At 45.4% G+C, this 15,994-nt stretch overlaps 1 protein-coding gene across 2 annotated transcripts in view; it reads right to left on the minus strand.

The window, feature by feature from the left end:
* Positions 1 to 250: 250 nt before the first annotated feature.
* Positions 251 to 15,994, minus strand: part of LOC130702270 (homeotic protein spalt-major-like) — a 29,892-nt gene continuing 14,148 nt past the window's right edge. Inside the window, exons 2-5 of one of the 2 annotated variants that reach the window (XM_057523926.2) lie at positions 2,309 to 6,583; positions 2,028 to 2,161; positions 1,184 to 1,945; positions 251 to 1,109 (exon numbers count right to left, since the gene is read on the minus strand). In XM_057523926.2, coding sequence (XP_057379909.1) covers positions 1,196 to 1,945; positions 2,028 to 2,161; positions 2,309 to 6,583 — 5,159 coding nt within the window. In that variant the 3' untranslated portion in view covers positions 251 to 1,109; positions 1,184 to 1,195. Of the gene's footprint in view, positions 1,110 to 1,183; positions 1,946 to 2,027; positions 2,162 to 2,308; positions 6,587 to 15,994 lie in introns of both variants that reach the window. The other variant, XM_057523927.2, reaches the window with a different exon arrangement.

Consider the following 15,994-nt stretch of genomic DNA (forward strand, 5'->3'; position numbering starts at 1 on the left):
ACAAGCAAAATGTTTGTTTGTTTTTTTTTTGTCTTTTTTGTGAAGTGTGGAGTATAGAATAGGCGGGGGAGGCGACTAGCATCTAGTTAGGAACATGTATAACAGATCCAATCAGACAAAATGTTTTCCACCTTATTTTTTTTTTTTTTTTTTTTTTTAATGACGAAAAGAGAATGAAATTAAAATGACGCCGAATGGTGGTTTGAAAAGAAAGAGTTTGTATGCTAAATGTGTGTGCACTGTTCATACGTCAATTATAATGGAGATGTATACATTTTCTGGACTTTTGAAAAGGATGAAAACAAATATAAAAAAAAAAGAAAAGAAATGCTAAACAGAGGGAGAATTTAGATGATAAGGGAAGGCCGTCATTTGAATTTCGCCTTCGTCTAACAAACGTGCGTGAATGCCCTGGGCCAAATGTGCAGGAGGGGTCATAGGCTTTTTTTTTTTTCTAATAGCAACACTATTTTTCAATTTGTTATTCATATTACAGTAAATAAAACACACCGTACATTTTTTTTTTCAATAGCAGGACATTCATACAATCAGCACCAAATCAAACGGCATCACGAGAACATTAAAATTTGAATCCCAATCTTTTTTTTTGTTTTCTTTTTTAGTTTATCTCTAAAAAAAAAAAAGAAATGAATCTAAAATTGATAAATATAGAGATTTGAACATTTGTGTTTTACATTAGAAAGGAATGAAACGAGAGAAAGAGAATAGAGAGGGACACACATCAACGGGTGCACGTAACTCTAATGCGTGAAGCTTTTGAAAAGGAGAACCGATTGAACGAACGACATGAAAACATTCAATCCATCTTCAACAATGTTAACGAGCGAAAAAGAAAAATATGTTTGTTTTTTTTTTCCTAAAGGGTAACGATATGTGTCTCGTATGGGGGTGGGGCCAGATGTGCGTGAACGTGAAATGGGGGGGGGGGGGGGGGAAGGACAGAGAGAAAGGGGGGCCAAAAAAAAAATCATAGTTTATACTGTTTCCCTAAACACCCAGCCTTCGTGAACCTTATCGGCAGCTTCCAAAGTTCGGGACGAAACGGGACGAAAAAATGATTTCGATGAGATCGCAGGAGCCAAGGCCATCTGATAAAAAACAGCAACGAGTTAATGACAATGTTTACAATCAAGAGAAAGAAAAGAAGAAAAAAAAAATGTACCTGATGGTCAGTTCAATAGCGTTCGGGCAATGGTCCCGGTGGTACGGGAAGAGCCGATCTGCGTGCAGCTCCGTGAACGCGATAGGGCGGCGGCGGGCTGGACTGATGCAACATCTGTTGCTGTTGCGATCCAGTTGCACTGGTCGCTGCCGAAGCCAACTGACTAGCCGGGCTGATGCTGCTGCTACTCTCGCTGCTACCTGAAGAGCGTCTGCGACGTCTCGAATCATCGGTCGGCCGTTGATTTGAAGCCTGCTCCCGTTTAGCGTGAACGCTCGACGAGTGAGCGCGATGCGACATGGCGGACCGTTGATGCAATTGCATCTGCTGTTGCTGCGCCGTTGCCAATAGCAACTCGGAATTGTTTTGCTCCTTCAAAGGCAATCCGTTCTCGTGATGCAGGTGGTGAAGAGGACCTCCGTTGCGATCGTGGCTGTGTTGGATTGTCAACGAGAGGCAATGCTCTTTGAGGGCAGCTGGTGTCGGGTTCAACATCATCATAGCGGCCAGGTTGTTATTGGCTGACGTGCGTCGATCGTTGAACTGCCCACCGGCCGGCGGTGGAGGCGGTGGGGGTAGGTGGTGCTGGTTGTGATGCAGATTGAAATCATCCGAAGAGTTGCTCTTGTTCGACGAGTCCTTAACGGAACACGAAGACGATCTCGAGCGCGAACGATCGGCATTAACACTGTTGAGCAACTCAACAGAGATAGGTGTTCCGTCGCGGTTCTTGTGCGTCATCATGTGCTGTTTCATATTGCCCTGGGCAACGTCGAGAGTTGTTTAAAAGAATCCCAACCGAAGAGTTGTTTTTAGGAAAAAGGATGCGGGGGATGCAACATACCTTAGTGGAGAATCCTCGGTCACAAATGGCGCATTTAAATGGCCGCTCTTTGGTGTGGCTGCGGTAATGGATCTCGAGGGCGGAGTGACAAGCGAACGTCTTGAAGCAAATGTTACATGTGGTGTTTCCACGGCCTAAAACGGTCGCCAACGCATTTCCCAAATAAAAATTAATTTGAAACATTTGATAATCACTCATCCACATCCCCATATCATAATTTGCGTAATTCGAAAACAAGATGAGCTGTGATTTTTTTTGATCAACATTGCGGATAGATTTACCTGGAGCGCTGATGGGCAGGTTGAGCGGGTTGAATGATGGCGATGCCATGACGGCCGACGTTAGCGATGAGAGGGCCGACGCTGGCGAAGTGTTGGAGCTGATGGCCGGGCTGGATGATGTTGAAAACGAGACGGACGTGCCGGTGGTGAGTCCGCTGGACACTGTCAAACCCCCGCCTGATTGTTGCATGTTAAAAGCAGACGGAACGAAGGTCGTTGATGGCAATGCGATGGGAGCAGAAGACGAAGAAGACGTTGGCCCAGCGAACAGGGGTGGGCCTCCGCGGGCGGCCGTTAAATCCAGCGGAGAAGTAGACGGACGATGTTGGCCGACCGTCGACGTCGGTTTAGACGGCGGAGTCGGTGGCGGAGGTAGCGGAACAGACGCGCTCATCGTCGGGCTATGACTGACCGGCATCTTCTTATTGGCCGGCGGCTTATCGCCCGGCGTCGAAGAGCGAGTCGGCGAAAATTCAAACTGACGTAGACGTTGCAATTGTTGCTGACGTATCTGCTCGGCCGTGGACGCTTCATCGGCGCTCGACATCTTCTCGCTTTTAATCAAATTACTCCGCATGATCTTAGCGCGTTCGTTGCTGGGCGACGCCATCTGACGCTCGGGCGAGTCCAGTTCGCTCGCCTGTTCGTCCTGATGGAGCGAAGACTCTTCGTCTTCTTCGCCATCTTCATCGTCACCGTCGTCTTCGTCGTCGTCCATCATCGTCATATCGGCGAAATCTTGTTGATATTTGCGGAAGAATTCCGCATTGGCCCGGCTGATTTGAGCCATGATCAATTGATGGCGCTCTTCGTCGCTCAAGGCTTGCCCGCCGGCCGCTTGCATCCTCTGCTGCAGTTGGTGCTGTAATTGCAGACCCAACAGGCCCGGATGATGATGCTGTTGAGACGAGGTCGTGGACGAAGTGGGCGAAAGAGCCTCGGAAGAGCTTCCGCCCATCTCGGCATCGCCGGCCATGTCGGCCATATCGTTATCGCCGTCCCTGTGCTCGCCCATCAGCACACCGTTGGCGTCCTTGGCGTCTTGAAGGCCGCGCGAATTGAACGGGAATCCGATGGGCAATCCGTCGGGCCCTTGTTGCAGTCCGGCGAAGCCCGGATGGTGATGGAGGAACGGCGATTGATGATGCAAAAATGGATGGAATCCAGCCGGAAGGAATGGGAAACCAGGATGAGGGAACGGATCGCGCAATTCAGCCGCTTGGATCTGCTCCGGAGTCAAATCGGTCGGCTCGCCAGTGTGCAGACGAATGTGCTGCTGCAGGACGAGACCATTGGTGAACTTCTTGTGACAAACTGGGCAAATGTGGAGGAGACGGGCAGGCGGTTTGGCTCGGTGGACGCCCATATGAGTCTTGAGATTGCCTTTGGTCGTGAATGCCCGACCGCAAATTTTGCACTTGAACGGCCTTTCGCCCGTGTGCGTCCGGTAGTGCATCTGAAGGGCCGATTTGCAGGAAAGAACCCGATGGCAAACGACGCACTGGTTGGGATCTACCAACTTGTTCTCAATATTGTCGACCAATTGCTGAAGTTTAGCCGTGTCAGACGTTCTGGTGACCTCAATCAAACTTTCCCAAGCGTTGTCGTTCGATCCCGGTCTTGGGAGCAAGTTGGTGTAGATGGCCGGATCTTTAGCCGGATCGACATCGGAAGGTAAAAGCATGAAACCGGGCGGAGGCTGGCCGCCGTTGGCCATGCCCTGCGAAGGGAACGAAGCGAAGCGATGCGATCCCGAGTTGGCCGGACTGTCCACTTCGGAATTGTTGGACGAGTGCTGCTGGAAGAGCAGCGATCCGTTGCCTACCCCGGCTGGCGGAGGAGATCCTTCAGCTCCGTCTGATAGAGGACTGTTCGATCTACGGCCGGACAGATTTTCCGGCCCGTCCGTGCTGTTGTTGTGCTCTTTATTGACCGGCTCGTCGTCCATGTCATCATCGACGTTATCGTCGGAGTCTTCCAGATCATCGTAAGGTTTGTGGCTGATCAATTTGCATTTCATGCGATCGTCCATCGACGGACGGACGGCTTCATCCTGTTGGCTAGCGGATGACGATCGATCGTCGACGGAATGATCCAAATTGCGGCCGGTACCCCCGTTGTTCTCATCGGCCGTTTCGCCGTTTTTTCCGCTCTCTTCCACCGGAGGTTGCGGCGTTCCGGCCGATGATTCCCGGCCATCGCCAACGGGCGAATCCGTTTCCCTTTGCTCGTTGGTGTCGTTATCGGCCTCGTTGTCGTCGTCTTGTCGTTCGATTTTGACGACGGCGTCCGCTTTGATGGGCGATTCGGGCCGTTCCGTTTCTTTGGCCTTGCTTTCCATCGACGATTCGGCCGCTACTTCCTTGGCCGGCTCCGTTTCTTTGGGCATCGGAGGCAAGGCCATCAGAGGTGGGAACATGGGGCGGATGCCGGCCGGCATCAGATCGCCGAGCGAGTGCGGACGGAACAGAAACGAATTGGACACGGGCACGACGGGGGCCGAACGGAAGAGGCTGCTGGACTGGGCCGGATGATGCTGATGATGGCCCGCGTGACTGACCGAGATGGACGACGATGACGGCGGCAGGAAACTGTGATGGTGATGATGGTGGTGATGCGGCCCGGCCGGCGGTGGAGGTGGCGGAGGTGGAGACATTTTCGATTCATCCATGTCCAGTTGAGCCAAAAGCGGCGGGTGGAATTTGTCCAGGTGTTCGGGCACTGGGTGTGGGTTCATCTTGATGTGCGGGAACCGTTGGGCGTGTCGCTGGAAGTGAACTTTGAGGTTGCCCTTGGTGGTGAACCGGTTACCACAAATGTTGCACTTGAACGGCCGCTCGCCAGTATGCGACCGGATGTGAATTTGCAGAGCCGAATCGCTGCTAAAGACTTTTCCGCAATAGCGGCAACGGTGCTTGAAAAGTTGATCTTTCTTGCCACCGCTGGAACCGTTGCCGCAACCGCCGTCGCCCGGGCCGTTCGATCCGCTGCCCGAATGGCCGCCTCCGGCCGATCCTCCCAGTCCGTTGCGGAAGCCCAGCTCGTCGGCCAGGTTGGTGGCTAGCAGTCCTTGTGATGCGTTGTTCAACACTTGCTGGGCCGTCCTCTGTAGGAGATCCAGCGTGCTGGGCCCTTCCGGATTGGTCGGAGGCTCGGACGTCTGCAGGATGGTGTCGGCCAGCGATCCGCCGGGCAATTGCGACATGAGGCTGGCCGTCGAGAAGGTGTTGTGAGAGTAAACTGAACTTGTCCACGACGAGCTGGACGTCACTGCTGTCGCTGTTGTTACGTTGGATGTCAATGGCGCCGACTGGGCCGGAAGAATCTTGGCCGTTGTGGACGATGGGACGAGATGATCTTCCCGCGAACGGCGGACGTCCTTCCCACTGGCCCGCGGTGATTGCGCAGCTGCTGAAGCGCTCCGGCCGTGCAGTTCGGCTTGCCCAGAAGGTCCGCTATCGCGAGGACGGGCCGCTGGAGTCGAAGTGCGCGAACTGTTCTCGCTTCCGCTGGAGGCTCTGACTGCTGTCCCAGGGTCCGTTTCGTGAGCCTCTAGGCTGTTGGCGTGTTGATGATTGGCCACGAATCCCATCAGATTGGCCATTCCGCCCTCCCTGCCGGACGCGGCCAATTGGCTGATCATAGGGCCGGCGGGTGCGGCCGAACTGGCCGCTGCTGGAACTGCGGCCGCTTGTTCGGCTTGGTTGTTGATCTGCAACTGTTGCTGCAGTTGCTGGATCAATTGCAGTTGCATAATCTGCTGCTGTTGCAAAGCGTAGAGCGTTGACTGAAGAACGGCCAGCTCTTGGATAGCAGCTGGGCTCTGTGAATCCTTGTTGGCCATGGCTGTGGCGGCGAACTGGGCGATGGCCATCTTCGTACTTTGGAGCGCATCCAACGTCACGTTGGCATTCGCCAGCGTAGCCGCATATGGGAACGGAAGCTGGGCGGCTGCTGGATCAGACGATCCAGCTGTGCCTAGAGCTGCTTGACTGGCCGCCGCGAACGGCAGATTGAGGGCTTTGTCCGTCATGGCCACTTCGTTCATGAGAGCAGCTGATGTGGCCAGCAGGACGTCCCTTTCGCGTGTCTGTTTTTTCAGCCTGGCCGGCAGATCTTCAGTCTCTTCTTCTTCATCATCGTCGATGTCGCTGACGGCCTCTTGGTCGTCTTCATCGCTGGCCGTCATCATTTCTTCTTCTTCCTCGTCCCTCTTTCTCCGCCTCCCTCGCTTCTCGTTGTTGTTGTTCATTCGATCGTCCGGTGCTCCATCATCTGCTTCAATCAAAACATTTTTTTTTTTTGTTAGAGAGATCTCTCAATTTCACAATTCAATACGGAAGAGTCGTTCAAAATTAATGGACATGAGGGCGGAAATGTTGTACTGAATAAAACCGGAAAAAAGGGCCTATGTATCTATTGAATGTCGATCATTGCTTCTTCTCTGTGTATAACTGTGTATAAAATAGATCATGTTCCCCACTTTTGATTCGGTTAGTTGTCCAGTGAGGTCCGATATGGCGAAAACGAGAGTACAAAGAAGAAGGACATGATCATCATCATACATAAAGACGAAGCCGTTTGTCTATTTTTGGATGTAGGCTATATGTACGATGTTTGTGGACGTCTAATGTCTTTTTTTTTTTTCTCCCTTTTCGAAGGCTGCAGTTCTGGTGTAAACAGCTGTTTGAAACCTTGCGCTTTGGCTGTTCATAAATCTGTTTATCGTATCTATATGTAATTTATATATAAATATATGTAAACATTCATAACGCCGACCGGTGTATGTATGTCTATGTGTGTGTGTATACCACGGTATGTTTGTATATACACAAAACAGAGGCGCAAAGTCTACACACATAGCGCAGACACATGAACCGGTGTTTGGAACAAGCGGTTGCTGTGGTTGTCCACGCTCACCCGCCTTTTTCTTGTGTACATCTACCATATCCCGTATAGAATTTTATTTTATTTTTTTTTTTACATCATTGATGTCGCTATTCGACTTGTTCCCCCGCTATTGTTAAAACGTTTATTGGCCCATAACAAAAGTACATCGTCTGACCGTTTGACACAAACTGAAATAACTGCAGAGAGTTTTGAACAAAGAAAAGACGATTGATGACATTCGATGCGGCTCGGAAGGAAATAGCGCATTTATTAATAGAAAATTCGAAAATTTGTTATGCGGGGCCGATGTGCATTTGAAAACTGTCCGCGTGTTTTCGCCCTGTTTGTGCGGGGGGGAGAAGAAGGAGAAGCATCCAGCGGCACTTTTCCGCATGACCAGCCAATCATAACAAACGTTTTCTGATGTCAAAGATTGTCTTTCTTTTTTCTTTCTGAGAACGCATCGTCGGCGTTCCTCCTCCGCCCTCTTCAAGAAAAATAGAGCAGCTCGTTGAAGACATTTAAGACCATCGTCGATGGTGCTGGCATTACTACATCTATTTCTATATTTAGTTGGGAGGGTAAAACGAGCCGTATACACACACACACACTCCTACGCGTATTGCTGGAGAATGTTTTTCGCCAGTTGCTTCCTTGTCAACTGTCTTCTCATTTTCTTTTCTAGAGGGTTCAACCGATCTGATACTATACGTCACTGTCAAATCCTTTTTGATTGCGATAGGACGAAAGGAAATCATTCATTCGTTTGGCCCGTTTATCCGTTTGACAGACGTATCGCAAATAGCATCGCCATTCCCCAAATAAAAAATGATATAAAAAAAAATCCCCTAGAAAATGGATTGAGAAGCCAACATATTTTAGGATGTGTGCTCGAACAGATCGTCGGTCCCGATTTTGAAACAGCTGAAACGTTGTATGTTTACGTTCGGTTATAATAGCCTATTTTGCATGAGGACTGTTCAACTCGTATAAGCGTCAGCAGCTCTTTTTTAGTAGACGGGGGTGTTAGGCCTACGCAGTGAGCCGTGTGTCAGTAAATAAGCATAATTACATGACGCCCGATAAGATAGAAGCGACCTAACGTCGGGAGCGAGGGGGACCACAGGAGCGTGTGTGGCATATGGTTCAAACTCAAATGGCCCTTTTCATTCTCACTTGAGTATTTTTCTTTTCTAGAAAATAAATGCCCTCGTCTGCTTCGTCATCGTAAAAGAGGTTTCGATTGCCTTCTCGAGATATGCAAATGGCCAGTCATATGCCTACCCCTTTGCCGTTATAACAACAAGCTATTTGTCTGTATGTCTCGAATAGATGAATTATTTAGGATGTGCGTTCGTTACGCTTGTGCCTACACATATACAGAAAAAAACAAGAGACTTTTGTTTTTGTGCAGTGGAAAAAAAGATCCATAAAAAAAAAAAAAATGCTGGAAATGTTTGAAGGGACTAACAGCAGCGGCGCGTGACACGTCGATAATGATGAACTGATTAGCAGCCCTGTGCTTTTAGCAAAACACAGAGGGGCGGCTTTGCACTCCTTCCGTTAAGAATGATGGAGTGCTGTCGGAGAAAAGGCCAATTGGCCGTTGAAAAAAAAGCTCAACTTTTTTTTTTTTCTTGTTGACCAGCGCATAAGTGAGCGTCGCAATGAGTTGATGAATCGACTCGTCTGTCTTTTGCGCCTGTCTTTTATTTGTTTTTCTAGAAATAGTTTTTTTTTTTTTTGCTCTTTTTTTTTTTTTTTTTTTTGAAATGATCGAAACAGAAAGAATAATGGAGGCAAAACATGGGCCTGCTGCTCATTTGCTAAGCCGTAACGAGCTATGTGTGCTGTGTGTCTACGTAATAGTTGAGGCAAAAGGAAGAAATGCGTCCAGCTTTTGCGTCTCTTTCAGTCACTTTCTGAAGGGGGCAGTTGTGCCTCATATCTTTGGCTGCGGCTGCTCTCTATCTACTCGTGCACTAATAATCCTAATGATCTTCTCGACAGCTGGAACCATCGCTTTTGAGAACGATGTGCAAGACACACATCGCAAGAGAAAGCGACAAAACAAAACAAAACGAACGCTATTCGACCCCAATTTTTGGTATTTTAATCGAAAACCACATCATTGAGAGAGGAGCTTATAATTTATTCAGAATCAGCGTTAAATTTAGGTTATATTTGATTGAATTTTGAGTCCAATATGATTGCACGTAAAAAAATCGGGTTTCAAAAATAAGCCCGACGAAAATAAGCCCGACTTTCCTTTAATTTTTTTTTTGTTCCTTCAAAATCTTATTTTTTAGCTATAAATATATATTATTTAAATAGGAAATGAAACGAGGATTCTGAAAATGAATTTTATTTTATCATACGACTTGCGGTTTTTGAGTTATTCGAATCCAAATTGATTGCAATAAAGCCAAATTTGATTATCGCCTGTATGCGTTTCACTTTGCAAGTTTTTCATCTGAACTCGTAAGTTTCTAATGATTTCTCTTTTGATGACGAATCGTCAGATATATATATATAAAAAAAAAAAAAACTTTCTTGTGCCGGAAATAAGAGAATCCTTATTTTGGCCTTCTCTTTTTTCAGTGAGTGCGCAATAATAAAGATCTATCAAGAACCGCTTCCGTTTCATTATTGGCTGTTGGTCCTTTTTTGACTCGTAAGAGGCTATCGAATGACGTGTGCAAAGGACAACAACAGCAACATACACACACAAAAAAAATCCAATCGTCAGAGACGGACGTGGAATTTCCAATTAAGAAAAAGCCCCACGTTCGGATGGCCTGGCATATGAAAAGCTTTTGTCTTCCATCCTACTCGATTGAGAAGAGGGGGGTGGCACGTTGGAACGACGTGTATTTCGAGATGAACTCTTTGACCGGTCATATAGTATGTCACCTTGTTATTGGACAAACTGACACAATATTCGTCCGGAAAAAAAAAAAAAAAAATTAGACAACTAACCTCCCTAGCGGGCAAGGATTTTCGTTAGACTGGGCGCACACATATGTGAAGAGGGTTCGTTGTAGCCAAAAAGGGGTGTCATCTGAAAAAAGATCGGGAATACACTAATCCTTTTTAGCCTTTTGTTGGTGGCTTGCTGCGCTTGATGGAACTCTCTCTCTTGATATCTGTCTGTCTCTTTTTACCACTTTTGGCTATCTGCGGCCCAATGGACGATCCCCCTCTCGTCCAGCTGAAACCCCCTTCACGTTGCTTTATATGTGTTCGCCTCGCTATACGGATGCGCATCCATTTTAAATGGATAGAAACGAAAATGACGATGAGCCATCTGTGAATCCTCATGTCGTTTTCACCACACCCTCTCGTTCAACCCCTCACTCGGAGACTTTTAACCTAACCTCCCATAGTTCGGCACAGACACATTCAGCTGCCCAGTTAGAAAAGAATCCGGCGTCTGTTACAATAACCAAACGAAGAGCATTTTCCGATCCGGTTTGTTCTGCTAGACGTGTTTGTATTACACATACACATAGAAAAAAGAAAAAATTCTATTGACAATAACTCAACCAATGACATACCAATTTTCTGTGTCTATCTCTTATGTGCGCCCTGTTATTGTGTTTTGTTGTTGTGTCACCACCCCCCCTTCAAAAATCACAAGGGTTCCGATCGATTATCAATACTCTTCCATACAATACAAACTAGTAGTGCTATTATTACATCAAAAAAAGCTCTATGGAAAAGGAAAGAGATAGCGAATCGATGACAATCTCTTCGTAGGCCCCTCATCGAATATTAAGTAACACATTTTTTTCTTTTCGAAATGATGAACGAAAATTCGTAAGAAAAAAGAAAAGGACGAGTTTTATATGGACACGTAACTCTTCGGTTAGTTTTATAGCGTGGCTGAGAGAGGCTGCCAGACAGAAAGAATTTCAATTAGAAGGAACGCACACACACGAAAGTTTAGGGTGGCTGGACAAAGTACGGTAATTACTAAGAACACACTAATGTCTATTGTGCGAACGTGATTAATGAAAGACCAGCTGGACACAAACGCAGCCAAATATAAAATCTTCCCAACTTATTTTATTTTTTCTCTTTATGTATCAAAAAAATAATATCAATACTACACTAAGGTTTTCTTTTATTTTTTTATTTGAAGGCCCTATATAGATCATTTTTCTTTCGCTTTCGGGTAAGAATAACATCTTCGAGTGAGAGACGGAAGTTCGGGGAGAACACACAAAAAAAAAAAAGGGTTGATTGTTCATTTTTGGTCCAGCTGCCAGTCATCCCCTTCTCAATGTGTTTTGTTTTTGTCCCCCATCTAACCTCGTCCAGCTTCAACTGGCTCGCGCTCTAATTAAACGAAGACCTGACTTCCCTTTTTTTGAACACTCGCCTTCGGCTTTGCTTCTCTCTTTTTTTTTTTTTTAGTCAATGACTAAATAAACAATGGCCATTTTCTTTCTATACGATGCATCACACTAAATACAAGGGCTTCTTGATCCTCCCCCCTCTGCCACTGCCGGAATAGGAAGGAACACATACAAAAAAAAAAAAGTCCCAACGTATGTCTGTATAAATATAGATGTATAAATACATAAGACGCTGCATCGTTATAGATAGCCAAAAAAGACACAGCTGATGAGCTGCCATCTCCCCCCTTCTTTCAGGATCAGATTGAGGGACTAGAGAATTAGAGAAACAGATCGACCAAGCTAAAAAACGGAGCTCTTTTTTGTTAGATATCCACGTCATGGCGTTTTTTATTGATGAGTAAACAACCCACCACGAGTTAGGCCAGGAGAAAAGCGAGAGAGCGTTCGTGAGCCTTAACGAGGCCTAATGACAGGCCTCGCTGGGGAAAAAGAAAGGGGGGAATGCTAAAGGGCGTCAATGATCCTCTGATTTAACGTAAGAAACTTATACGTATATGCATTCGCTGATGACGTTTACACACGACCCCGAAATGCGTCCCGGTCCAGAGTTTCTATAAGGGCATTTTCTGAGTTGACCATTTGATTTGCCAGGCCCGGTTCGATTCAATCAACAAAAAGAAACGATTGACAGCCGTTGGGAAATTCAAGTTAGGCACGTAACAAGATACGCCCCATTTGAAAACTGCCCAAACCAAAAGGATCGAAATAAATAGCGGAAAAATGAAACATCATTTTTGTTGGTTCCTGTTCAACGAAGAAACGCTTGTTTGCGTGGACTGCCGATAGACTTGTGTGTATACGGCTGAATGCGGGTCGCGTGCGTAATACATTGCGTCTGGATTGCGTGTTGGCAAACCATTTCCAGAAACGACGTATGTGTCCGTTCTTCTGTTTATACACATATACATACTTCCCGAAACTCCCCCCCCACCCCCCATACACATACACTCAACCCACCCTCAAAAAAAATCTGCCTCACATCCTAAAAAATCTCGAAAGCTGCCGTGGATGGTCAGTCTAGAAAAAGGGAAAATTGCTTTTTAGACGTGAGAGCTTACAGGCCTTGGGACAGTAAACAGGGGAATGTGCATATAACGCGGGGGGACTCCACGGTGTAGAACTAATATCGATAAATAAATAAATAAATACCGACGAGAAATGAACGAGTGATGGGGGTCACGAGACAGAGAGAGGGACGGGGGTGGACTAATCAAATTGAGGCAGCGACGCGAGCCACGTCGTCTAACACGAACGCGACCCGGATATATACGGGGGGAAGCTATTGTTCCTGCGGATTCTTGGACGACTGGTCATCGTCAATGTTGTCGACATTAGCAGAACTGTAGGCCTTTCGTATGGGTGTGCGTATTCGATGAGAAATGTTATCAAAGCCAACGCTTGCTTTTATCCACCCTCTCTCTCTCTCTCTTTTTTCTGTATGTTATTGTTTGCTATAGGGCACAGCAGCATCTCTGATCGGCTTGCTGATGGCTCTAACCCTCATTTTCCTATTACATTTTTAACCCCGATGCGCATAGGGAAAGGACAACATTGCGGATGGCTGGACACATTTTTACAACGTGCTTCTACCCCTTTTTTTTTTCTAGGCCATAAATGCATCCGCATCTGTGAGATTTGTAACATCCAATATGCCTCCCCTATCTAAAAATACGGTTGCACCCGATTGAGCTAGCTCCAACAACACGGGCGAAAAACTAAAAGGAATATAACAACAGAAGAAAAACCTCCGGAATTCGGAATGTCTTTTATTATACAGTCCCTCTCTTCCGGCCAAGACGCAAAAAAAAAAAAAAGAAAAAAGAAAAATCCCATGAAAATCCTACTGTTCTCTTTGAGCGTATAGAGACACAGCGGTGGGGTCATATCGGCTCAAACAATTTCAATCTCTGGGTATATAAATTGCAGCCTTGTAACCGATGTCTTTTCTTTCTCTCTCTATCTCTAAAGGTACTTTGGTTATTCATAAACATATAGTCTCTTATGTCTGTATAAGGTCAATTGAAAAAAAGGGGGGGGGGGATGGACGGCTTAAGTCTATGGCTATACACAGCGGAAGGAATAATAGGAAGAGCTCCCCTGCTGGTTGGTATACCTGAACTGTTCAGGTGTGAAATATGATGGAAAGCAGCTTTTATGGGATCGTGTACAAGAAGATCTTCTTGTACATTTTTCTAAACCTAATTCTCGTATAGGGTGGAGGGAATGGGGGGGGGGGGGGGTACATTAAGAATGCATCAAACATCGCCATCGCATTTTCTTTTAATGCTGCACCACTGGAAATGTTTCATTCGCTATGTGTGTGTGCACACAGCACATACAGTAGTTTGCAAGGCAGATTATGATACCTGGAGAAAGAGAAAATTGTGTTCCAGTATTTATCTACAGCAAAAACTTTGTGCTTCATAACAACAACAAAAAACATCTGTCGTTTCTATTACAAGTTTTCATGACAAACATGGCGAGAGAGTCAAATGAAAACAGCAGCCGTTTTATAACGAGCCAATAACGACATGCAATTTATAACGACCGACAGTTGAGTTCATCAAAAGACTGGCTCTGTTTGTTTTTGTTTGTTTTTCTCATTTGCCTCGCGTTGGCATTTGGGTTTCGCCTTCATATTTGAAAATCCCAATTCTCATTGGCTGCAAATGTAAAAGGAAATATCGAATTAGCAGCTAAAAAAATTTCACATTCGTGTACAATCCCGATATTTTTCAGCAAAAAACATAACAAACAAAAACAAATGACAATAGGTTTGTGGCAAAACGAAAAACCGGTCCTAAATTGATGGCCACCCTTGTTGTTATTTTTTGTTTTTTTTCCTTTCGTCTATCGATGTCTTTATTCTTTTTGATTTTAAAGCCATCGGGATCGATGCGTTGCTGAAAATTCCGTCACATTTCGCCCGTGTCCGATACGTAATCAAATATGAATCCGTCAAGTGTCATGTTTGAATTGTATTTTTTTCTTCTTAGAAATCCTTGTTTAAACCTTTTTTTTTTTTAGAAAAAAAAAAACGGACCAAACGACTTGGGATTATCATCATTTTTCTTCTGTGATACAGTTTTTTGGGTATTGTGGGAAAACTTGATTGGGAAAGAGGGATGTAATCAGGTTGGATGGCGACGGCTATCGTTTTTTTTTTTTTTTTTTTTTTTTTCCTTCCTTTCGTTTCTTTTTTTATTATTTGAAATGTGTTGATGGGAACATTTCGTCACCAAATGTCCTCGCTGCCAATCAAAAAAAAAAAAGGGAATTATGTACTCGACGAATAACTGGAACGGCAAGTCGAAAAAAACAAACAGACGAACATAATCAACAGCCATCGGGACACAATTTACGACACAGGGGCCATTGTAAAAAGTGGAGACAAATCATAGACTCGATATCAATAGGTAAAAACCTGCGCTGCCTCCCCCCCCTGCTTGCATTTTCAAATTTAGCGCGACAGGAAATGCAGGATACCGCAGACTTTATATAGCACCTATGTCAATCATTTTTTTTCTATTTTATTTTTTTTTTTACCTGCATAATGAAAAGAAAGCTGTCCCTAATAACGACACAAAAGCCACACACGCATTTTATTTGATTACATTTATTGTTTTTCTATAGAATAATAAAATTTAAAAAAAATCAAGGATCATAAGATTTGGGTGGTGAAAGGCGGTCCCCAGTTATTTATTTGTACACGGGCGACTGATTGTCATAGGAGAGGAAACAGCCTAGTATTTTTTTTTTTTATTTGTAAAATTTACGATATGATTGCAGCGCAATGATGATGATGCATCGTCCTCCCCATAAAATAGAAAACCGGGCTAACTAATGAGGTTATGGCTTCCTGTCTGACGATGGCTGCGCCACTGTATCACGTCATAATATGATGAGTCCTTTCCCTCTATGCATTATGAGCCGATTGACAATATAGGGCCCTGACTGTTTGTTCAAATCATCGTTGTGTGTGTGTGTGTGTGTGTGTGTGTAACAATATGACGTGCACGCCAACGTGTCGTTCGTCGCCTATAAATCATCAAACATGATCGCCCACGTGCTCATTTCCCCCCTTTTTTTTTAGATTTATAACGCGTTTTCCTCTCTCTTTTCAGTGGCGTTTTATTAGCTTAACAAATCATCGAGCAATTCATTAAACACGATTCTCATCAAACGGCATATCGTGCCCCACTGCTATGAGTTTGTTCGTTTTAATTCGATGGGCGGCCAATTTTCATGTGCCTTTTTTCTTAAAATGAATTCTGAACATTCCGTGATTTTAAAAAAATCTAGAAAATAAAATGGCAACAGGAAATACATCGCAAGGCCATTAGCGCATTGATAAGAATAGAAATTTTCAGGC

This window comes from Daphnia carinata, chromosome 6, assembly GCF_022539665.2.
Source record: "Daphnia carinata strain CSIRO-1 chromosome 6, CSIRO_AGI_Dcar_HiC_V3, whole genome shotgun sequence".
Lineage (NCBI taxonomy): Eukaryota > Metazoa > Arthropoda > Branchiopoda > Diplostraca > Daphniidae > Daphnia > Daphnia carinata.